At 42.8% G+C, this 25,000-nt stretch overlaps 4 protein-coding genes across 20 annotated transcripts in view; 3 read left to right on the top strand and 1 right to left on the bottom strand.

The window, feature by feature from the left end:
• trim16 (tripartite motif containing 16) overlaps positions 1-262 on the top strand; it is a 6,146-nt gene extending 5,884 nt beyond the window's left edge. The window contains exon 6 of the mRNA XM_027133943.2: positions 1-262. This exon is cut by the window's left edge and continues 644 nt beyond it. The gene's annotated coding sequence lies outside the window, so the exon portion shown is untranslated.
• Positions 263-1,233: 971 nt separating this feature from the next.
• Positions 1,234-7,879, bottom strand: LOC113634802. 5 transcript variants are annotated; one of them, XM_027133966.2, is made up of 4 exons: positions 7,655-7,879; positions 3,051-3,680; positions 2,326-2,433; positions 1,234-1,674 (listed from the first exon to the last, which is right to left on the bottom strand). In XM_027133966.2, the coding sequence occupies exons 2-4, from the start codon at positions 3,559-3,561 to the stop codon at positions 1,385-1,387; spliced, it is 909 nt and encodes a 302-aa protein (XP_026989767.2). In that variant the 5' UTR covers positions 3,562-3,680; positions 7,655-7,879; the 3' UTR covers positions 1,234-1,384. The 5 variants fall into 5 exon arrangements, with proteins under 5 accessions (XP_026989767.2, XP_026989765.2, XP_026989764.2 ...); XM_027133964.2 differs by having other exon boundaries at positions 7,568-7,879; XM_027133963.2 differs by having other exon boundaries at positions 7,191-7,879.
• Positions 7,880-10,286: 2,407 nt separating this feature from the next.
• Positions 10,287-14,876, top strand: tvp23b (trans-golgi network vesicle protein 23 homolog B (S. cerevisiae)). The gene is made up of 7 exons (XM_027133937.2): positions 10,287-10,432; positions 11,163-11,236; positions 12,109-12,253; positions 12,625-12,714; positions 12,870-13,007; positions 13,658-13,786; positions 14,525-14,876. The coding sequence occupies exons 1-7, from the start codon at positions 10,421-10,423 to the stop codon at positions 14,549-14,551; spliced, it is 615 nt and encodes a 204-aa protein (XP_026989738.1). The 5' UTR covers positions 10,287-10,420; the 3' UTR covers positions 14,552-14,876.
• A 2,656-nt stretch (positions 14,877-17,532) lies between these two features.
• The window catches only part of exoc7 (exocyst complex component 7), a 35,168-nt gene continuing 27,700 nt past the window's right edge, over positions 17,533-25,000 (top strand). The window contains exons 1-10 of one of the 13 annotated variants that reach the window (XM_047817067.1): positions 17,533-17,699; positions 18,132-18,197; positions 18,370-18,554; positions 18,776-18,881; positions 19,037-19,253; positions 19,372-19,539; positions 19,796-19,807; positions 23,210-23,299; positions 23,525-23,596; positions 24,154-24,299. In XM_047817067.1, coding sequence (XP_047673023.1) covers positions 17,640-17,699; positions 18,132-18,197; positions 18,370-18,554; positions 18,776-18,881; positions 19,037-19,253; positions 19,372-19,539; positions 19,796-19,807; positions 23,210-23,299; positions 23,525-23,596; positions 24,154-24,299 — 1,122 coding nt within the window. In that variant the 5' untranslated portion in view covers positions 17,533-17,639. The remainder of the gene's footprint in view (positions 17,700-18,131; positions 18,198-18,369; positions 18,555-18,775; positions 18,882-19,036; positions 19,254-19,371; positions 19,540-19,795; positions 19,808-23,209; positions 23,300-23,524; positions 23,597-24,153; positions 24,300-25,000) is intronic. The other 12 variants (XM_047817061.1, XM_027133976.2, XM_047817063.1 and 9 more) reach the window with 12 other exon arrangements.

Genomic DNA, 25,000 nt, shown 5'->3' on the forward strand with positions numbered 1-25,000 from the left:
CCTCGCCTTCACGTATACACGTATATTATAAAACATTGTGCTAATCCAGCTTAAAACATTCACACAGATGAAGACAAATTAAATGGCAGACATGTTCTTAAATGATAAATAACACACACATACACACACACACACACACACACACACACACACACACAGGGCAGGTGCAGCTTCATACTGTGATGTCACACATTTCCTCAAACAAAACTTTTTTTTAGTCACTTCATTGTGTGAAGGAGGGAGGGAGTGAGGGGGAGAGTTAGGGAGGGAGGGAGAGTTAGGGAGGGAGGGAGAGAGGGAGGGAGAGAGAGTGAGGGAGGGAGTGAGGAGGAGAGAGTGAGAGAGAGGGGGGAGAGAATGAGGGAGGGAGGGAGAGAGAGAGTGAGTGAGGGAGGGAGGGAGAGAGTGAGGAAGGGAGTGAGGGAGGGAGAGAGTGAGGGAGGGAGGGAGAGGGAGGGAGGGAGGGAGTGAGAGAGGGGGAGAGTGAGGGAGGGAGGGAGAGAGTGATGGAAAAGTGACAGATGAAAAAATGAACAGTTTCCTGTTTCAATAAACAAAAGTCAACAGTGGAAAGAAGCTACTGGTTTTTATTGTATCACAATTTAGTATTATTTAAACACACACACATACACACCACACACACACACCACACATATACCACACCACACACACATATACATACACACCACACACACCACACACACCACACACACATATACATACACACCACACACACACACCACACAGACACACACACATATACATACACACCACACACACAAACACCACACACACACCACACACCACACACATTCCTACAGTTTATGCAAATAATATCTGGGATCCACTGTATTAATGATCTGTATAAAAGCAGAACTAGACTGATCTACTTCCTGTTCTAGATTCTATCGTAAATGTTCCAGGAAACAATCAGATAGTTTCATTAATTTAAACATTTTATTTATAAAAAATATTTTAAAATATATCTCATATCTCGTGAGTGTTAGAACTTATGGGGAACTTGTGGGGAAAAGATGAAGAAGCAAAACGATCCCATGGTGAAAGTTCACCAGGACATTTGGGTCAGTAAACGAGTGAATGATGGAGTGAGAGATCTGTTTCCTTCTCTTTCATCCTCTGAGCTTCTCTGATCCACTGTAACTGGAGTTTATCACCTTGTTTTAATCTCCTGGTGTTTGTGTGAATCCTCGTCAGAGATGAACAAGTCATGTGGTGGATTAAAGTCGGTTTAATTAGAACAGATCACAATAACAGAATGAAGTGAACAGAAGATGACAAGAATAAAGACTGAGAGTTACATATAAAGTGCCATTAAAAGGTCAGGTGTCAATCAGATGAGGAGGAGCGGAGAGGAAGAGCGGAGTTAGTCGAGGGGCGGGGACGAGGACGACGGGACGTTTCTGCCAGCGAGGACGTGAACCAGCTGAGTGAGGAGCGTCAGGACCCCCTGCTGAAACTCCCCCTGTTGCCGTCTGGCCCGGGCCGCTTCCTCCTGCCTCACAGTCATCTCCTCCTTAATGTGCTGCAGCAGCAGCTGGAAGTGACGTTCTCTCTGCTCGTAATCCTGCCTCAGAGCCTCCATCTGCTCCTCCTCCAGCTGCCTCATCACCTCTAGCATGTCTCCATCACGCTTCCTTTTCCCTGCACGTGGACCTGAAGGGTAACAAGAGCAATACAATAAGGGTAACACACCAAAAATGGTCAAACTACAATACATATTTATTTTAGTGCGATTAAACCAGAAGCTTTCATCAGGAGAAGAAAAAAAAAGACAAAATAAAACATGAATTAAAAACATGCTATTTTTTTTTTTTTAAATAAACTGTGTTTATTAAAATCACAGGATCCTCGTTTTATTTTCAGAATGAAACAATTTAGTTAATTTAAAAAAAACTAAAAATGTATTTATTTTAAACAAAACAAACTGTTTTATTTTACAAAGTATAAAACTACATGAATTAAAATATTTCAAATAACATTATTTAATTGTTTTACAACAAAAAACATTTTTAATTAAATTTATCTTACAGATAATAAAATGCACTGTTGTTTCTATTCGACATTAAAATGTTTTATTTATTGAAAAATTAATTTGCTATTTTATTAGTTTACAAATGAAGTATAGTAATTCATTCATTCATTCATCTTCTACCGCTTATCCGAACTACCTCGGGTCACGGGGAGCCTGTGCCTATCTCAGGCGTCATCGGGCATCGAGGCAGGATACACCCTGGACGGAGTGCCAACCCATCACAGGGCACTCACACACTACGGACAATTCTCCAAAGATGCCAATCAACCTACCATGCATGTCTTTGGACCGGGGGAGGAAACCCCCATGGGTGGGAGGAGGGCAGGTGGGTCTGCTGTGGGCCGCAGGGGAAGCGAAGCTGAGCTGTGAGTAATGATCATCTGTAACGTACAGAAAAGCATCAGAAAACACTCAGTAATGAGATTTACTCAAAGGAAACAAATGTTATTTCTTCATTTTTACACAAAGCACTTTTAGTTCTGTATTAATTTCCTCTTTCATTGTCTCTCTCTCTCTCTGTCTCACTCTAATATATATATATATATCTTTCTTTAACAAGTTACATTAGAAATCATGCATAGAAATTTGCATAACAATAAAACATTTATAAAGTGATAACTGAGGAAGTTTTTTTTTGTCTCTGTTATAATTACTAAAGTGAAAATATGTAAATAAATAGAAATATATAACTTTTAAATGTAAACTAGTGACAATGTGACATTTACAGCTTCGCTTGTTTCTGAAAAACAAACAGAACTTTGTTTATTTACTTTAAGGACGTCGGACATTAGTTGTAACTATAAACAAACTGTATAAACCTTATAAACTATCATTAAATGTCACTAGGATGTTATTTTAGTAGAACATAATAATATGAGAGACAATAAAAAATAATAATAATAATAATAATAATAATAATAATAATAATAATAGGACTCTGATGGTCAGGTCACATGTTTAGTGTTTATTAATTCATTATAATAGTAAAACTCCTGACCCTCAGTAAAGGACACCATCTCCTCTTCCTCCTCCTCCTCCTCCTCCTCAGTGAGTGGCTCCAGCAGCACAGACACACAGTCCTTTGTGTCCCCACAGTCCCTTGTGTCCCCACATTCCCTTGTGTCCCTACAGCCACTTGTGTCCCTACAGCCACTTGTGTCCCTACAGCCACTTGTGTCCCTACGGTTCCTTGTGTCCCCACAGACACAGACTGTCTCCTGTCCCCGGTGTCCCAGGATCGCGTCCAGACGCTCAAACCACTTCCCAGAGCGACGGCTGGATTCGTTGACACGGTTATAATTTTTAATCTTCTTATAATCCTGCTTCATCTTCTTGATCTTCTCCCTGCAGCGCTGTGCACTGTGTCTGATCCCCAGCTCATCCAGACGATCTGAAATTCTCTGGTACACTTTCGCGTTCCGGGCCGAAGATTCGAACTCTTTCTGAATGTTTTCCTCTGCGTAGATGTTCAGCAGAGCCTGTACATCTTCATCAGTCCACTTCTCCATCTTTAAATCCTATCTGCTGTCTGTAGTAAAGTTGTGACCTTCGGTCTAATCCGGCCCGGTCTGATCCACTGTTCAACAGCACACACACTCAGAATGTGGAAGATATTACAATTTATTTCCTGCACACAGAAAGAATAGTAAGTCATGTTAAGATATGATCCAGCTATATCCACAGCAGAGCTCTCTCGCTCTCAATATAACTAACAATTTACTCACATTATGTTGTGTTTAACAAGATAGCAAACAAAAAGGAAACAAATTCTGAAATGTAATTAATTCATTCAAATTCGTCATCGGGCATTGAGGCAGAATACACCCTGGACAAAGTGCCAACCCATCACAGGGCACTGTCGGAACTTAGAGCCCGCCTCCAAGTGGACACATCGCAGGGTGACCTCCACACTTATACCTTTTGGTTAATAAAGACTGTTTTAGTTAGACTTAACTGATAACTTTATAATTGCTACAATCAAAACAGTGAGAAAACTCCTCAGACCTGGATGAGAATGAGCAAACTTCTTTATTGTGGTCAATCAGCCAATAATCTTCTATGAGAAATTGCCAAGTTGAAAGTAACAAATGAAAAACCCAAAAAGAGCATGTCATGCAATCAAAAACAAAACTCCCAAGACGTTCTTGCAAAGTGAAGTTTTTTACACCCCCCCACCCTCAAGAAATCTCCTCAATATATACCCTGGTGCTCCTAGGTGCCTCCTCTTTGGTTCCCAGTATTTCTTAGAGTCCCACGGTGAAGTTCCACCTGGTGACCTTCCTCATATCACCTTATTTACCGGCATCACCTCCTATGGTTTCTAAATACACCGACCTCCTGTTCACTAATTTCCCCTCATTTCCCAGCACCCATATACCCATATTTACCCATATGCCCATTTATGGATTTTCCTCCCTTTAGTTCCCAGGACCTGGGTCTGGGAACCAAGGTCTTCTCCATTCTACATAACAATTTATGAGCTAAGGTCTGTGAACCAAGGTCTTCTTTATTCTACATAACAATTTATGAGCTAAAGTCTGTGAACCATGAGCTTTTACATTCTACATAACAATTTTACATTTGTTATTACAAATGTGCTCAAAAGAGCTTTACTTCCTGGTCAAAGTCACATTTGCCTCTCAGTCTTTTATGCCAGACGTCCTGAGGATTAATCCTTCATTCAACTACAATGAGTAAGTTTCTCTTTTGCTATCTTCTCCTGTATATGATTTTTACTGATTATAAGTCACTCTATGAGTCTGGTTTATGTCACAAGTTATTATGTTAAAAGCTCTTACCTATTCGTTATCTTATACTGTTACTATTGCTAAGATATTGCTGCTGTAATATTGCTTGTGTACAAATGGAGTTCTTTGATGACTCCTCAAGCCTGCTAACCGCCTGAATTTTGTTATGATCTCAGCCTGTCTTTTCCCAGGCTGGGCTTGCTTACATATCTCAAGCTTCAGTTCCTCTATCTCTACTAAGTTACTCCCCTTAGATCCTTCGCCTCAGGGTCAGCCAATTCATCCTGGTCACACCATCCAGATCCCTCGTCCTTCCCCCTACCCAAGGCCAGTGCCTGCTGACGTCATGGCAGGCTATCGCTGCTTCCAACTGCTTCATATCACCCATGAGCTCACTACGTTTCTGGAACAGCTCTGTTCTCCTCAAACTCAAACTGATGGCTGTCCTCATGCTGAACCTTGTGCCCCTGAGCTCGGAACTCCCGTCTCTCCTCCTCTTCCCTCAGTGCCTCCTTATGCCTATATTCGTCCTCTCTCTCCCACCTTGGCATCTTCTTCCTCCGATTCTGGCCCTGGATCTCCAGATTACACTCCTACTACCCCCGTTTACTAAGTTCTTATAAAAAACATTTCCTCTTTTATCCACCCTCTGACTCAAGTGTGGCTATTTTATTTCTCTAGTTATATATTACCTTAAGGTTATTACAACATCGGGTTTATTCCCATGTGTCTTATAACTCCAATCATAATTCCCTTAAGGCATATCACTCTGCTTTTAAGACATTCCTGGGTTCAAGGATTTTTCACAACAGCACACACATACTCTCATTCACTCACACACACTACAGACAATTTTCCAGAGATGCCAATCAACCTACCATGCATGTCTTTGGACGGGGGAGGAACATGCATGGGAGAACATGCAAACTCCACACACAAGGCGGAGGCGGGATTTGAACCCCCAACCCTGGAGGTGTGAGGCGAACGTGGTAACTACTAAGCCACCGTGCCTCGCTGAAATGTAATTTCTCCGGGAAATTATACAAACTTAGCCAATACTTTTAATTCATTCAAAGTTGTCTTTTAAATCGCATGTAAAAAAAAAAAAAAAAAGGTCTGTAATATAATCAAATTCAACCTCAGTGACTTTAGACACATTCACAGTCAAATGTCTACACAGGCAGCAAAAATGTACATGCACTCTATGATTTTTTTTCACATATCTCTTACCGTTTGCCCGTTTGGTCACAGGCTAGTGTTACATCTCTGAAACCACTTCAATTACTTTAAAAAAAGTTTTGTAAACATTCTGGATGAGAAATCAAACATTTCTTGTTGTTGTCCAATATTACAAAAATATAGATTACTCGGCTGGGAAAACTTGGTAAAATTTATAAAATGATTTGTGGTTTATCTTCTTCTCGCCTCCATCAGTGTGTCAACATCCGAACAGCTGATCACAGTAGACCCAGAGGTGCAGTGAGGGGAGATTGGATCATTCCCTTTAGGAAAAGTGTATTTGGTCAAACTGCTTTTACTGTTCGAGCTGCTACTGAACCTGAAGACGTATAAACATCAGAAACCTGAACACGTATAAACATCAGAAACCTGAACACGTATAAACATCAGAAACCTGAACACGTATAAACATCAGAAACCTGAACATGTATAAACATCAGAAACCTGAACACGTACAGTACATTTAAGATCCAGTTAAAGAAATGGTTTGTTATTAACCAGAGCTGTCAACATTAGCTTAGTTTTTGACCTGCTCTTGTTGCCCCCTGATGGTTTTTTGTTTTTTGTTTAGTGTGTGTGTGTGTGTGTGTGTGTGTGTGTGTGTGTGTGTGTGTGTGTGTATGTGTGTGTGTGTGTTCATGTATTTGTCTGATGTTTGTTTGATTGCTGGTGTGTTGTGTTTCTAATGTGTTTCTATTGTACATCATAGCTTAATACTTAGTACTTTAATTAAATGTATTGTAGCTTTATTGTTATTTCAATATGTACTTTTATTTACTTTTATCTTTTTTAGGGTGACTTTTACCATCTGTCTATGGACTACAGGTGAACAACAGCCATCTGGCTAACTCGCATATTGACAGAAATAGTTATTAATATCCATTGTCCCTGTAATTAATTAATAAATCAAGAAATCAATAAATAAAACAAACAAACAAACAAATAAATAAATAAATAAATAGGCTTTGCTTACTTTTCTAAGATAATCATGCACTTTATGTTAAACGTAAACCATAAGTGAACTGAGTGCTCTACAAAATACATTTTGCGATAAACATTTACAAAAAATTATTTTACATGCTTCGTCTAACATTCGATGTGAAACCTATATTTTTAACTTTTAACACGGAGCTGCAACAGAACCGACTCACCCACGGCAGTTCTCTCAGAACCGACTCAACTGCAACAGTTCTCTCAGAACCGACTTTCCCACGGCAGTTCTCTCAGAACCGAATCACCCACAGACGTTCTCTCAGAACCGACTCTCCCACGGCAGTTCCACCAGAACCGACTCACCCACGGCAGTTCCACTAGAACCGACTCACCCACGGCAGTTCCACCAAAACCGACTCATCCACGGCAGTTCTCTCAGAATCGACTCACCCACAGCAGTTCTCTCAGAACCGACTCACCCACGACAGTTCTCTCAGAACCGACTCACCTACAGCAGTTCTTTCAGAAACGACTCACCCACGACAGTTCTCTCAGAATCGACTCACCCACAGCAGTTCTTTCAGAACCGACTCACCTACAGCAGTTCTCCCAGAATCGACTCATCCACGACATTTCTCTCAGAATCGACTCACCCACAGAAGTTCCCTCAGAACCGACTCACCCACAGCAGTTCTCTTAGAACCGACTCAGAACCGACTCTCCCACAGCAGTTCTCTCTAGCTCTGCTGCAGATAGTTTAAACAGTGCCAATAGGAAGCGCGATCACATTACAGCAGGATTTACTTAAAGAACCCTCTATAATATTTATCCCGTTACAAAATCTCTAAGCAACATAAACAAAATGGTTTTAAAAATGGCGGCTCTGAGGGCGGGTCATTCATGACCAATCGGTGCGGCGACTTCCGCCCTGACATGACGTTAACTCTCCTATTGGCCAACAAGCACTCACGTGGTTACGTAAACACACCTGAGGTGATGCACGCTGAAGCTTTTTAACAATGAAATAAATAAAACACATAAACAACAATATATATAATGTTATGTTTATGATACCGTAAAACTCAAAGTTTATAATGACGTTAATATTTAATAATAAAGAAAAATCTCATTCTGTATAATAAAGTATAAATAATGAGACAATGTAATAGTCATCATTATTAATCTGTCTGTCTGTCAAATCAAATCAAATCTATCTATCTATCTATCTATCTATCTATCTATCTATCTATCTATCTATCTATCTATCTATCTATCTATCTATCTATCTATCTATCTGTCTGTCTGTCTGTCTATATTGTACTTAAGAGTTTTATCTTCTCCACAGACCAACACAGTCATTACAGTGTCTCAGACTCCAACTCAAAAAGAAAGTACTGACTCCAAACAGGTCCCTGGAACTCCCAAACAGGAACTAAAATCAGCCCTGGTTCCTCATTTGAGTTCCTGAAAAGGTTCCTGCGGTGGAGCTGCAAACTTCCTGTCACTCAGAGGAGGATTAAACACCTCGTCACCTGAACACTGTAAATAAAGTGGAGTCTTCACGAGGCTTCACTACCAACTCATGATCCGCTCACTATCTCAGAGTGACTCAGAATCTGGGTTTAATCCACACATCTGTCACCCTGGTGTGAGAAAATCTGCTGTTCATCTTCCTCATTTCCTCATTAACCCATTGTTTCTGTTCTCTTTTCAGGCAAAAAAGTTCCTCTTCGCTGGCACTTTTTTAATAACGCACCAAAATTCCCTAAATGAATTACGGAACAAACAAAACAGCACAAGAATCATTAGGATTATTCCTTAACTCAATAAACGTCAATTTAATGTTTAGAAAATGTGACAAAAAGAGGCACAAAATATAATAAGTTAAATGGATACAGCTAAGGTAAAGAAAAATGTATTTTAAACTATTATTAGTTGTTGTATGTTTTTTTAAACACTTTGTGAATGTTGAACTTTAACATCATGGCGATGAAGCTGTAATGATTTACGGCCGATATGAAATATATACAGCCGTATTATGTTTATTCTCCTGGCATCTAAGATGACTTAAGTCCCATGAGCTGGGCACACACACACTCTCATTCACTCACACACAGTTTTCCAGAGATGCCAATCAACCTACCATGCATGTCTTGGGACTGGGGGAGGAAACCGGAGGAAACCCCTGAGGCACGGGGAGAACTTGCAAACTCCACACACACAAGGTGGAGGCGGGAATCGAACCCCCAACCTTGGAGGTGTGAGGCAAACGTGCTAACCGCTAAGCCACCAGACATGCAGTGAAATGCTTTTTGCATCTGTCCAGTATTCAAACATAACAAATGCAATTAGGTATAAAAATATAACGAAAAGGAGGTAAATAAAAATAAATAAATAGAACGCTTCTGACTCTTCATCTAAGTGAGATTTTCAGTAGATATACAACAAACCGTTCAGGATAAATAAGTCAAGAGCAATAATGTTCTTTTTCTAGAAACCTGCTCATGTAGAGGAAGAAGGAAGTGATGAGGAGGATCACAGACAGGCTGTAAAACAGGATCCACTGAGTGAAGTGGACATTAAAGGGCTAAGATAAGGACAGTCAGTGGGATCGTATAATACTCAGAGATTCATTGGGTTTGAGAAGAACAGCTGGACACTGAGGACGTCTTCATTTATTCAGTCACTTCACATCACTGAATATCATGAACGCTGATGCTGGGTTAGATGTGAGCTCCCTGTTGAGAGAAATCTAAATTGCGGTTTAAATGTTTTATAATAAACAATCTTTTTAGGATTATACCCCATGTTCTTGATACTTTTTATGACATTGGAAATATTTTGAAAGTATTTAGTATTTTACACTTATGTGTCACAGACTTTTTATTTACACTCCTGGTGCTCCTGTAAACTTTACTTTGTTTTTTCTTCTTTTATACTCCTTGTCTTGTTGATTGTTTTATCACTGATAAAAACTGCAGGTTATGAGACTTGTCTATATGTCTATAAGAAGCACTCAGTATATTAAATAATGATCCCAGAGTGTGTCGCTGTTCATACAGTTTAAACATCTGAAGGATACAGATTTAAGAAACAGGATTTAAGAATGAATTTTATTTTATTTTAACCCCCCCCCCCCCATACACACACACACACACACACACACACACACACAGGCACACAAACACACAGACAGACACACACCACACACACAGACACCCACACACACACACACACACACACACACACACACACACACACACACACACACACACACACACACACACACACACACACACACACACACACACACACACACACTAAACCGAACGCTACACAGTCTCCAGTAGGTGTCAGTGTGCACAATACGCTGGTTCGTCAATAGCCATGAAACATTAACGAAGAAGAAGAAGACGAATACGTATTCACGCAACTGTAAGTGTCAACAATGCTAAAGATGGTGAGTGTCTTTGTATTCATTATTTTATTTTTATTAGAATGTTCTGTAGTCATACAACTAGTTTATAATTATATTCTGTAGATGTATCTTTCTTTTTCTGTAAAGAGCTTCAGACGGGGATCGAGTTCCAAATGACCTTATTATGTATATGAAGTGCACTGTGTCCCTGTGCAGTGTCCCTGTGCAGTGTCCCTGTGCAGTGTCCCTGTGCAGTGTCCCTGTGCAGTGTCCCTGTGCAGTGTCCCTGTGCAGTGTCCCTGTGCAGTGTCCCTGTGCAGTGTCCCTGTGCAGTGTCCCTGTGCAGTGTCCCTGTGCAGTGTCCCTGTGCAGTGTCCCAGTGCAGTGTCCCAGTGCAGTGTCCCAGTGTAGTGTCCCAGTGCAGTGTCCCAGTGCAGTGTCCCAGTGTAGTGTTGTGTCCCTGTGTAGTGTAGTGAGATGTGAGGACAGGAAGCAGAATTAATGTGGGGGTTTATTTATTTATTTAAATGGTAAAGGTTTGTGTTCACTGATGTAACAGTGTTTAAATCAGTCGTTGTCTTCAGTAAAAGCAGTAAATGTTTGTGATTATAAATATTTAATTAGAACCAAATCTGTAACTTTAACATATATTAGTGACATTAATGAGTGAATGTGAGAGTGACATCAGACTTATTCTCCTTCTACCACCCTGATAATTACACACATATGAACACAATTACAGTTCATTCAGTGTGACTTTGTGCTGCTGTAGGACTCGAATGAGGACGTGTCGTTGTTTGATGCTGAAGAGGAATCTGCAAAAAATACACGGAAATCAAAAATCAAGTGAGTCTCTGAGTTACTACAATTTATATTAATAAAGGTTTACATGAGGTCCTTAATGTATGTATGTACACACACACACACACACACACACACACACAATAAACACACACTCACCACACACACAATAAACACACACACTCACCACACACTCACCACACACTCACTACACACTCACCACACACACACTCACCACACAATGAACACACACACTCACCACACACACAATAAACACACACACACACACACAATGAACACACACACACTCACCACACACACAATAAACACACACACAATAAACACACAACAAACTAATGGTTAGAGAGTCTGACTTGTAACCCGAAGGTTGTGGGTTCGAGTCTCGGGCCGTCCACAACTGAGGTGCCCGTGAGCAAAGCACCGAACCCCCCCAACTGCTCCCCGGGCACCGCAGCATAAAGGGCTGCCCACTGCTTCGGGTGTGTGTTCACAGTGTGTGTGTGTTCACTGCTGTGTGTGTGCACTTTGGATGGGTTAAATGCAGAGAACAAATTCTGAGTATGGGTCACCGTACTTAGCCATATGTCACTTCACTTCACTTCACTTACACACACACACACACACACTCACCACACACACACACACTCACCACACACACACACTCACCACACACAATAAACACACACACACTCACCACCCACACACAATAAACACACACACACACATAAACACACACGCACACAAACACACAATCACCACACACACACACAATAAACACACGCACACACACACACACACACACACATAAACACACACACACACCCCTCTGTCATGGCTGAAGTAAGACTGCAGTATAAACAATTTTGTGTGTGTGTGTGTGTGTGTTGTGTGTACAGACATCCCGTGGCTTCGTTCTTCCACCTGTTCTTCCGTTTCGGAGCGATCCTGGTCTATCTTCTGTGTGAGTTGATCAGCAGCAGCTTCATCGCCTGTATGGTCTCCATCATCCTCCTCCTGTCATGTGACTTCTGGACCGTTAAAGTGAGAATAATTTAAACCCATTTATCTACACATCACATGTACTGCCTCTAAGGACTGGATGATTTAGTACTGCCTCTAAGGACTGGATGATTTAGTACTGCCTCTAAGGACTGGATGATTTAGTACTGCCTCTAAGGACTGGATGATTTAGTACTGCCTCTAAGGACTGGATGATTTAGTACTGCCTCTAAGGACTGGATGATTTAGTACTGCCTCTAAGGACTGGATGATTTAGTACTGCCTCAAAGGACTGGATGATTTAGTACTGCCTCTAAGGACTGGAGCATACTTCATGATTAACACTGATTTTAAAATGAGAAAATTGTGTCAATGTTTTAACATATTTAGGTGTGTGTGTGTGTGTGTTACAGAACATCACAGGTCGGCTGTTGGTGGGTCTACGCTGGTGGAACCAGGTTGATGAAGATGGAAACAGTCACTGGGTGTTTGAGTCTAGAAAGGTGTCTGCTGTCTCTCTCTTTCCCTCCCTCTGTCTCTCTCTCTCTTTCCATCCCTCTGTCTCTCTTTGTGTCTTTGCATTTATTTCACATGCAAGAATGTCATACTGAGGTGGCTTTAGAGGTTTTGTGTAAAGTGTGTGTGTGTGTGTGTGTAGGTGAGTGGGAGTGAGCGCTCGACATCTCTGCCGTCTGATGCAGAATCTCGGATCTTCTGGTTTGGTCTGATCATCTGTCCTGTGCTGTGGATCATTTTCACCTTCAGCACACTCTTCTCTTTCAGGATAAAATGGCTGGTGAGAGACTGTACTGGTGTGTGTGTGCGCGTGTGTGTGTGCGCGTGTGTGTGTGTGTGTGTGCGCGTGTGTGTGTGTGTGTGCGCGTGTGTGTGTGTGTGCGCGTGTGTGTGTGTGTGTGTGCGCGTGTGTGTGTGTGTGTGCGCGTGTGTGTGTGTGTGCGCGTGTGTGTGTGTGTGCGCGTGTGTGTGTGCGCGCGCGTGTGTGTGTGTGTGCGCGTGTGCGCGCGTGTGTGTGTGTGTGTGTGTGTGCGTGAGTGTGTGTGTGCGCACGTGTGTGTGTGTGTGTGTGTGTGTGGTGTCAGTCAGCTGTAAGGTCTGTGGTGAACTCAGAGTTTATGATGACCCATTATTTCCTCAGGAGCTCTCGGCTGCGCTACTATAAACTGTTGTAGAAAGGACATTATTTACATTTACACTATTTACTGTAGAGTGTCACCCAGATGAGGATGAGGTTCACTTCTGAGTCTGGTTCCTCTCAAGGTTCCTCACATCATCTCAGGGAGTTTTACCTCACCTCGAGCTTGCGCTATACAAATAAGTTGAATTAAATTGAAGTGTGTGTGTGGTGTGTGTGAGAGAGTGGGAGAGAGAGAGGCTGTTAATGAACTGTGTGTGTGTGTGTGTGTGTGTGTGTGTGTGTGTGTGTAGGCGGTGGTGTTAATGGGCGTGATTCTGCAGTGTGCTAATCTCTATGGTTACGTTCGGTGCAAAGTTGGAACCAGCAGCAATCTGAAGAACCTGGCTACAAACTACCTGGGAAATCAACTCCTCAAACAGGTGTGTGTGTGTGTCTTTGTGTGTGTCTTTGTGTGTGTGTGTGTCTTTGTGTGTGTGTCTTTGTGTGTGTTTTGTGTGTCTTTGTGTGTGTTTTGTGTGTCTGTCTGTGTGACTCTCTGTGTGTATGACTGTCTCTGTGAGTGTCTCTGTGTCTGTGTCTCTCTCTGTGTGTGTCTCTGTGTGTGTGTCTCTGTCTCTGTGTGTGTGTCTCTGTCTCTGTGTGTGTGTCTCTGTCTCTGTGTGTGTCTCTCTGTCTCTGTGTGTGTGTCTCTGTGTCTCTGTCTGTGTGTCTCTGTGTCTCTGTCTGTGTGTCTCTGTCTGTGTGTCTCTGTCTCTGTGTGTCTCTGTCTCTGTGTGTCTCTGTCTCTGTGTGTGTGTCTCTCTGTGTGTGTCTCTGTCTGCCTGTGTGTGTGTGTGTGTGTCTCTGTGTCTGTGTGCTTCTCTGTGTGTGTGTGTGTTTCTCTGTGCGTGTGTGTCTCTCTGTGTGTGTCTCTGTCTGCCTGTGTTGTGTCTCTGTCTGCCTGTGTGTGTGTCTCTGTCTGTCTGTGTGTGTGTCTGTTTTTCTTTGTGTGTGTCTCTGTGTTTACAAATTATAGTTATTCTATTATTTTCATTCAAAATATATACTTGTGTTTATTTATTCTGCAGTATTATTATTGAATAGAATACTACACTAACACGTGTGTGTGTGTGTGTGTGTTTGTGTGTGTGTGTATTTGTGTGTATTTGTGTTTAAAGGCTGTGAATAAACAGGACATATCCTGAAACAGCGCTGCAGAACCTCACTGTGTGAAAGATTTACTGGTGTTTACAGAAGGATTTAGTGAAGCTGATGGAGCTGTTACTGCACTGTAGTATTACACACACACACACACACACACACACACACACACACACACATACTCCCATCATTACATTACATCAGCTAAGGTTTATTTATTGTCTGTAACTTTATTATATGAAGATTCTGTAACATAATTATTTTACTTTTTATCGCGAGACACAAGTCAGATATTTAGTTTATTCGCTTTATTTAAAATCTGTACAACAAAAAAATCTGAAAATAAATTTGAATATACTTCATGTCCTACTTCATGTCCTGACTGTTTGACCTCCGGTCGTCGTTTACCCAAAAGTTACAAGAAAGATCATCTAATGTTTAAAATTTCTAAGGAAAAGTGAAGTAAATAATATTTTAGTGAAATATTAAATCAAAATAAATTTTATTTACATTTTGTAAACTTTAATTGAATTAGTGTTCAATTCTATTCAGTTTAAGATCAGTTCATTTTTTTTTATTTTTATTTTATTTATTATTAATTTAACATTGATATGGAATGGTCTGTTTAATTCTATACAGTGTTTATATTGCTCTTGGTGTAAAGAATATTTCTTTACTAAAATTCTTTATCGCTTAATAATAAAGAAGGATTTTCTCTGTGGTTCTTGTTTGTGTAAATTGTCTACATGTGAATAAAATAATATTCTTTATAAAACTACTACCGTTTCTACACCGATGTAAAGTTTCATTATTTCATGTCAGATAAAGTGGAAGGTGATTTAATTTAATCCTCGGCTCTGTTCTGACTTCATCCTCCTTTATTACATTTCTCTCTTTAAATGATTTTTAAACATATTATCTGTATTAAGTTTTTCTTGTACAGTTGTGCTTTGTACTTATATTGTATAATAACATTTACATTTACATCATGTGACAGACTCTTATCAGAAGTACAGAAGTGCTCAAGTCTCCATCATTGGTTACGTGAACTCTGGGTCACTAGGTTACAGACTTAAGATACCATGAGGCTAAAACACTGCTCAAAGTTTTTTGTTTGTTTGTTTTTATGAACATAAATCCAACAAACGGGATAAAGTGCTAGTTGAAGTGTTTCATGAATAAGTAGGTCTACAACCGCTGTTTGAAGATATCCAGTGACTCAGCTGTCCAGACCCCTTGGTGAAGTTCATCCCACCACCCTTCTCTCTTACCCTGAGAGATGGTGGGACCAGTGGGGCAGTGCTATAGATCTGAGGGTGTGAGGTGCAGGGTGAGGAGTGATGTGGGCTTTGAGGGAAGAGGGAGATGGTCTGTTTTTGGCTTTGCAGGCCAGCATCAGTGTTTTGTATCTGATGTGTTCAGATGTCTGTGTGTGTGGCTACAGGAGCCAGTGGAGGAACACAGCAGTGTGTTGGTGTGGAGAACTTGTTAAATCAGTAATTGTGTGCACATCCCACCTTCTGGCAGGTGCAGGACAAAAGAAACTGTTAAAGTAAAAAATTTGTAATGTCCACAACACTTTTTAAACTCCCCTCTTTATTAACTAATTAAAAAGCAACGTTTTATTAATTAATTTAAAAGCAACGTGTGGAGAACTTGGCCAGGAGTGTTCAGTAAGAATGAAGATCTGCGTCAATTTGTGATTTCTTCCACTTTCTCTCAGATGATCTTAGCTCTCTTCGATTGTTGCACAGCACATCTGAAAGCCAAAGTACAGAACAAGACGTTTTCTTGGGTTTAGTGGACAGAGGGCAGAGAAAGTCCATAGTTGAGGAACGAGATGAGAGGAAAGTATCTGTGGCTGAGTCCAAGGGTAGTGAGGAAAAAGACTCAGGATCAGGAAGAGATGAAAGACTGCCAGAAGCTACAGAAGAAGGAGAGACAGAATGAAGGTTGCAGCGGGTAAGAGCAATGGGGTGAGAGGTAGTTTTAGGTAGGATAGGGAGAGTGATGGTGAAGGATATCCGGTGATGATCAGAGACGTGTAGTGGGGTAGCAGTCATGTCTGTAGCTGGGGAAGGACGGGGGAAAACCAGGTCTAGGACAAATCACCAAGCACCGTCAGGGGGGACCTATCTGAAGGGAAAACACTAAGCAGGGTGTCCATTTCTTCCAGGTAGTCTCCTAAGGGACCAGGAGGGAGGTAGACAACAATGATAACTAGGTTGATTGGAGACCTGACTGAAATGGCATGGAATTCATGGTGTAAAGCACCATCTCTTTGACGACAATAAACCTGTACCACCACCCCTGCCTGTTTCTCGTGGTGAGTGAGAGAAAGCATAGGCAGAGGATGGAGCAGCTGGTGTAGCAGTGTTCTGTGGGGATATCCAGGTCTCTGTTAGTGCAAGAAAATCACAGGAGTAATGGGAAGTTAAAGCAGAGATAAAATCAGCTTTCTTTACAGCAGACTGACAATTCCAGAGCCCACCTACCACCACTGTGTGAGACTTACACAACAGAGGAGGGTAGATGGGGTTACTGGGATTGTGACCTCTGCTCTGTGGACGAGAGCGTCTGCGACAGTAGGAAATGAGTACAGATATGAGTTTGAGGTAAATATCTGCAGTCAACCAAGGGTGAGATTTAAGGTATGGTGTAATATATCAAACTGTACTAGACACTTATGTTACAATTAAAACCTTCAATTTAAATGAGTAAGCCACGCCCACAATTCACACCTTAAGGGAGACTGAAACTACTCCCGATTAATCAGCTGAGAGAACAACAAAGAACAACACTATAAAAGTCAGGAACCTTTTTACCAGAAGAAAATATATTCAAATGTAGAGAGTTAAAGCACAATAATAATAATAATAATAATAATAATAATAATAATAATAATAATAATAATAAAAAATGAGCACTATACTAAAACTGTATTTTTAAACATTTCTGTTTTTATTTCTTTCTTCAAACTCGCTTTCTATTGGATTAAAACCAGGAAGCCGCTTTCAATGCACTGCGCATGCGCATGCCTCAGCTTCCGCGCATGCGTACCAGAGAGGGCGAGAGAGGTTGTTTTTGGAAGAATTGACGCTAAATTGATTGAATTTTGTCCGTTTGTTCGTCATGATTCCGACTGAGGACGCGTCGGCTAGGAAGAGGGAGATAGAGGACAAGCTGAAGCAGGTGGGCTTACAGGGAGACACCGGGACATGAGTTCATATTAAGGGTTTTATTTTATATACACACAGACAATCATACACACACACAGACAATCATACACACACACACACACACACACACACACACACACACACACACACACACACACACACACATACATACACACACATACATACACACACACACACACATACATACACATACATACACACACACACAGATACATACACACAGACATACACACACACAGACACACATACACACACTCATACACACACTCATACACATACATAGACAATCACACATACACAATCATACATACACACACAGACACACACATACACACATACATACACACACATACATGCACACACATACATATACACACACAAACTTGAAAACAAAAGAAATAACATTGTCATTTTATTTCTCCAGGAACAGGAGACGCTGTCGTTTATTCGTGAGAATTTGGAAAAGAGTGATCAGCTCACTAAAGGAATGGTAAGTGAATATGCATGTATTATGTTTTATGTATTGTGTCTCTAAACCACGCCCCTAAACACAAAGGGGTGGGGCTTATTGAACTGAATATCATGTGAGAAGACACGCCTCCCTGAGCTGATTGGTTAGATGTGATATGTCATGTTTGTGCTTTATTCTTTTTTGTCCTCAGGTGTCCATCCTGTCGTCCTTCGAGAGTCGGCTCATGGCTCTGGAGAACTCCATCATCCCAGTTCACAAGCAGACGGAGAACTTGCAGCGCCTTCAGGAGAACGTGGACAAGACGCTCTTCTGCCTCGACCACGTCATCAGCTACTATCATGTCGCCAAAGATACAGACAAAATCATCAAGGAGGGGTGTGTTTATTTTAGTTTGTCTTTATGTGTCAGTACTTTAGGAACTGAATGTGACTGATGCGGATTTCTTTCTGAAAGACTGAGGACCCTCTCACGTCATATCAGATATGACTGGTCTAAAGCAGTGGAGTGGAATTAGTGGCATCACAGCCTTAGGTCATACAAAGCTCCACCCCAAATCACCTTTAACTGTGTGTGTGTGTGTGCGTGTGTTGTTTCAGACCCACTGGGAGGTTGAACGAGTATCTCGCCTGCATCGCCAAGATCCAGAAAGCTGTGGAATATTTTCAGGATAACAACCCTGACAGTCCTGAACTCAACACTGTGGTACTGCCCCTGTCTCCCTCCCTCTCTCCATCTGACCCCACTAAACCCCACCCCCATTCCACCCCGACCACTTTGTGTTCATTCATCATCAGAACACAGAGGATGAACAGGAAGACCTTTAACGCTGATCCAGTTTCACCTGTGTGTGTTTACAGAAAGTGCGGTTTGAGAAAGGTAAAGAGCAGCTGGAGGCGGAGTTTCGTGCCCTGCTGACCCGCTACAGTAAGGCTGTCCCACCCATTCTGATCTTGGATGCGATTGGTGGGGACGAGGAGCTGGAGGGCGAGGTCACGCTGGAGCATCTTCCCGAAGCCGTGCTGCAGGATGTCATTTGCATCGCTGGGTGGCTGGTGGAGTACGGACGGAACCAGGGTACACTTATGTATACGCAAGAACACATCTTACACACGGCGGCAGAGTTCCAGATTGACTGATAGCACCACGGTGTGTGTGTGTGTGTGTGTGTGTGTGTGTGTGTGTGTGTGTTCAGACTTCATGAACGTTTATTTCCAGATCCGTTCCAGTCAGCTGGATCGCTCCATTAAAGGTCTGAAGGAACATTTCCGTAAGAACAGCGCCTCCTCTGCGCTGCTTTACTCCCCGGCGGTGCAGACCAAACGCAAGGACACGCCCACCAAAAAGGTTCCTAAGCGACCAGGTAAGTGTGACCTTTCAGCTGGCATGCCTGCTTTGAGCACAAGCTTCATGGGTTTAGGGGTAGTAAGGTGCACTGGGATGAGAATTCGTCATCTGCTGGAGTAAGTGTTGCATCCATGGGTTTCACTCAGGTCCTCTTTTCTTTCTACTGGAACAGGACACTAGGTTCTGTGTTCTACTGGTTCTGTGTCTCATACTAACATCTTCTCCCTTGTCTTCCCCTCGTCCTTTTACCCCGTTGGCCGAAATGACGTCAGTTTACATCCCAGGTAATGTTTCAGCATCGTTAGTGTGCTCCGGTGCTCTCGCATGCTTTAACAACACCATAACAGAACCGCAGAAAACTCTCATCAGAACCTCACTGCAGAACTTTATCATAATCAGAGCAACACATTTCTGTCAGTTATACAACTTACTCACGAGTTCGGCTCAGCAGGCAGGGTCAGACCTCACAGCTCTCTGATACCCCTTTACCACCAGAAAGAACCGGGTGGTGGTTCAGAGTTGGTTCCACTGGTGAACCTTCTAAGAACCGGTTTTCCTTTCCATCAGTTGGAGAGCATCACAGAGCCGCGTGTGACGTCACTGTATACGTTTCACCTTACACAGCGATGTTAGCGCAGCAGCGACAAACACAAACACAACAACAACAACCTACATTAACACCCAAACGCGTCGAATCCGACATGTACGTGCGGCTCCGTGTAATCTGCATAAACGGAGGTTGTGATCGAGAAAGTACTTAATGTTATTTTATAACACAGACAAAAGTTAGCATTAGCATGTAGCTACCTACTATCATGTGTGCTGATAACTGATCATATCGCAGTAAAGTAAAAGTGTATTAAACATTAGTATACTTAAGGTACATTATCAAATGCGCTAACAGTAGCCCCGCCCCGCCCCAATCCCTACTTAAGGTACATTATCAAATGCGCTAACAGTAGCCCAGCCCCGCCCCAATCCCTACTTAAGGTACATTATCAAATGCGCTAACAGTAGCCCCGCCCCCAGCCTGCCCCAATCCCTACTTAAGGTACATTATCAAATGCGCTAACAGTAGCCCCGCCCCCAGCCTGCCCCAATCCCTACTTAAGGTACATTATCAAATGCGCTAACAGTAGCCCCGCCCCCAGCCTGCCCCAATCCCTACTTAAGGTACATTATCAAATGCGCTAACAGTAGCCCAGCCCCGCCCCAATCCCTACTTAAGGTACATTATCAAATGCGCTAACAGTAGCCCCGCCCCCAGCCTGCCCCAATCCCTACTTAAGGTACATTATCTAATGCGCCAAGAGTAGCCCAGCCCCGCCCCGATCCCTACTTAAGGTTCATTATCAAATGCACTAACAGTAGCCCAGCCCCGCCCCGATCCCTACTTAAGGTACATTATCAAATGCACTAACAGTAGCCCAGCCCCACCCCAATCCCTACTTAAGGTACATTATCAAAGGCGCTAACAGTAGCCCAGCCCCGCCCCAATCCCTACTTAAGGTACATTATCAAATGCACTAACAGTAGCCCCGCCCCCAGCCCCGCCCCAATCCCTACTTAAGGTACATTATCAAATGCGCTAACGGTAGCCCCACCCCCAGCCTCGCCCCAATCCCTACTTAAGGTACATTATCAAAGGTGCTAACAGTAGCCCCACCCCGAGCCCCGCTACTTAAGAACCACTTTTCCTGGTTCAGAGCCGGTGCTTTGGCGGTCGAAACAGAAAGAACTGGTTCTAAATTAGGCTCCGAACCTGCACTCAAACTGCCTCGGTGGGAAAGGGGCAATAGTCTAAAGCCTGGGTTTTACAGAGCTGGTTTAAGAAGGTCAGATTTAACAAATCCAGGTACAACTACACAACTACAGTTATTAAAAATAATGATCAAACTCATCCAGGTGGAACAGAACCTGTGAAGAACATCCATGTTAGAAAACAACAAAATCAGGTTTAATGAAACCAGGTGTAACAAAATCCAGCACTAAAATCCAGCTTACATCTGGTTTAATGATCATGGCTGAACAAATCCAGGTTTATTAAAAGCCTGGAATAAGAAATGAAGCTTTAAGGTGAAGGTTGTATTAGAGATTAGGTTCCTACAGGAAGAGTTAGAAGGAGAAGTCTAGGTGAACAACCAGCATGAAGCTATTGTCAGACCTCTGTATCAGATCTTTACAGCAGAACCAGACAGTAACATGTGCATCCTCCAGCTATTAACAGCATCCAGAGCTCTGGACTAATCCCTGGTTCCTCAGCAGATGGAAGTAGAAGCCTTGGGTTTGAGGATCAGAACTCCTGTAGCAGAACCCAAAAGATTTTGAGGTGAAGAAAACAGAAGAGCTTAAAGGTCTAGGTTAAAAACTCTGACTCAAACTGGCAGAACTTCATACTTTCACAGTAGAGCAGTATTAAGGTTCCTCCAGCCTGAAACAGCAGCCATATTGGTCGGAATTGAAGATTCCCACCTTAGAACCGTGAAATGTGACGTTCCTTCAGCTTAAGCTACATGAGAAGATCTTTATATAAGATCTCAGTTACCACCAGGAGTGGTTCTTATGTAGATCCGTCTGGAACCTTCACACACATAGCTGCGTCGCTGCTGCTTTAGAATGCAGTGCTTATTTCTAGACCGTGTGTGTGTGTGAGTGTGTGTGAGACCCATTCCCTTTTCATTCCATAATTTCTCAGTGATGGCTTCTCACATGGGTTCTGATTCTCTCACAAGTAAATGCATGACTTGCTCTGCATTCGACCGCCACATAGAGGCGCCGTTTTCACTCTGGAAGCTTGTGTCCTTCCGAGCGGTTCCTTTAGAGCCGTGTGTGTGTCTCAGCTCCGGTCCTGCAGTACGTTCTAACCCTGTTCTAACACCTCTCGGAAGAGGTTGAGAAGGTTTCTTGTGTTCCACCATCTTGGATTTTCCAGACGTCGCTCACTGATGAGTCGCTGATGTAAGGTGAAGGTAGTAAACCTGCAGAAACAAAGCACCAAGGTGTTGAGTTTAGATGTTTATAGTCATAGTCATAACTTATTCCTGGAGGTGACTGCACATACACACACACACACACACACACACACACACACACACACACACACACACACACACACACGGCTTTATGTTTAGTGGCTCCTGAACACACACACATCTTTCAAAATGTTCCATCATGTCATTATGAAGCTCTCCAGTGGTTTCATATTGAACTGGAATGTTCAGGTGTCTCACTGCCGGTGGTGCTGAGAGTCTGACTGAAGCTCTCTGAGAACTCTGACCTGCAGGACTGGAGAGAGGAACCATTTCAGTGTGTGTGTGTGTGTGTGTGTTAGCATGAGCTACAGTATGTGCATTAAACCATCACTGCTTAGATGAAATAACCCGTGTGTTCTCTCCTCACTGTGTGTGTGTACAATGTGTGTGTGTGTGTACAGTTTGTACGTACGTACGTGTGTGTGTGTGTGTGTGTGTGTGTGTGTGTGTGTTGGGCACAGTGGTTATAGGCTGTAGATCCTGAAGATATTCTCCCTCTTTCTTGGCTGTGTTGGTGTATTTTTGGAGATCTCACTCACTCTGACACTCTTCCTCTGCATGGTGCACTCTTCCTGTCTTTCACTTGTTCTTTCCTTCCTTTCTTTTTCTTTCTTTCTCTCTCTCTTTTTCTATCTGCCACTCTGTGGGGTGCAGGGACGATCCGTAAAGCTCAGAACCTGCTGAAACAGTACTCTCAGCATGGCCTGGATGGGAAAAAGGCCTCAAACCTCACTCCTCTAGAAGGTAATCTTCCTTCTCCTCACTTCCTCTTCTCTCTCCAGCGTGCACACACACACACACACACACACACACACACACACACCCCTCTTTCGGTATGGTGGGTATGCGTGCTTCCTTGGTGGGCGGGGCCTGCTTCTTTAGTTCTCCCACTGTGATAGAGCGCCTGGGTCATGTGACTTTAGATCATGTGACTCAGGTCATGTGACTTTACCCCCCTTAACCAATCAGGTTACGATCACGAGCCGCGCGGGGTTAAGCACCTGTCGGATGCACTGAGTGACAAGCACGGGGCTTCAGCAGGTGAGTCTCTAAGCCCCGCCCAGTCTTAGCTCTGCCTTGGCAGGACACGCCCATTTTCAGTGTCTAAATGAACGTTATAATCAAAATGAATAGATTTTCACTCTCACACTTTATTTTTTTCTTTTCTTCTCTTACAATCTCTATCTGTCTATTCACCTAAACCTCTATCTGTCTATTCACCTAAAAGTCTATCTGTCTATTCACCTCTCTGTCTCGCTCTCTCGCTCTCTCTCTCTCTCTCTCTCTCTCTCTCTCTCTCTCTTGGTCTTTCTCTGTCACCCCCTTCCTCTCTCTCCCCCTCTCCCCCTCCCTTGTCTCCCCCCTCTCCCTACCCCCCATCTCTCCCCCCCCCTCCCTAATTACCCTTCATGATGATGTGACTCCCTCCTGTTGGTGTGTGTCTGTAACAGTCTGCAGTGAGACAGTATGAGTATAATGTAGATAATAATAAAGTGTTGAGTTAATGTCCTGAGACCCACTGTGTGTATAGGAGAGGGGGACGTAACTTCTCATCTAATGTGTGTGTGTGTGTGTGTGTGTGTGTGTGTGTTTCTCAGGGAAGGATGATGTAATGGACGTGGAGATCGACTCGTATATCCACTGCATCAGTGCGTTTGTGAAGCTGGCTCAGAGCGAGTACACTTTACTGACTGAGGTCATTCCTGAACATCACCAGAAGAAAACCTTTGACTCTCTCATACAGGTCACACACACACACACACACACACAAACCTTCTCTCACACACACACACAGACCTTCTATACATTCTCACACACACACAGACCTTTTATACATTCTCACACACACACACACACACACACAGACTTTCTCTACATTCTCACACACACACACACACACACACACACACACAGACCTTCTCTACATTCTCACACACACACACACACAGACCTTCTCTACATTCTCACACACACACACACACACACACACACACACACACACACACACACACACAGACCTTCTCTACATTCTCACACACACACACACACACACAGACCTCTACATTCTCACACACACGCACACACACACAGACCTTCTCTACATTCTCACACACACACACACACACACACAGACCTTCTCTACATTCTCTCACACACACACACACACACACACACAGACCTTCTCTACATTCTCACACACACACACACACACACACACACACACACACACAGACCTTCTCTACATTCTCACACACACACACACACACACACACACACACAGACCTTCTCTACATTCTCACACACACACACACACACACACAGACTTTCTCTACATTCTCACACACACACACACACACACAAACACACACACACAGACCTTCTCTACATTCTCACACACACGCACACACACACAGACCTTCTCTACATTCACACGCACACACACAC

Source organism: Tachysurus fulvidraco, chromosome 8, assembly GCF_022655615.1.
Source record: "Tachysurus fulvidraco isolate hzauxx_2018 chromosome 8, HZAU_PFXX_2.0, whole genome shotgun sequence".
NCBI lineage: Eukaryota > Metazoa > Chordata > Actinopteri > Siluriformes > Bagridae > Tachysurus > Tachysurus fulvidraco.

Bases quoted from the DNA above. Each gene is read 5' to 3' on its own strand.
- LOC113634802 (XM_027133966.2), bottom strand. From the start codon at position 3,561: ATGGAGAAGTGGACTGATGAAGATGTACAGGCTCTGCTGAACATCTAC. The intron at 2,434-3,050 runs GTCAGGAGTTTT...TGTACGTTACAG, and splicing joins GATGGTGTCCTTTACTGAGG to ATGATCATTACTCACAGCTC. The intron at 1,675-2,325 runs GTAGGTTGATTG...GTTACCCTTCAG, and splicing joins CCGGTCCAAAGACATGCATG to GTCCACGTGCAGGGAAAAGG.
- tvp23b (XM_027133937.2), top strand. The intron at 12,254-12,624 runs GTGAGAATAATT...TGTGTGTTACAG, and splicing joins GTGACTTCTGGACCGTTAAA to AACATCACAGGTCGGCTGTT. The intron at 13,787-14,524 runs GTGTGTGTGTGT...TTGTGTTTAAAG, and splicing joins GAAATCAACTCCTCAAACAG to GCTGTGAATAAACAGGACAT.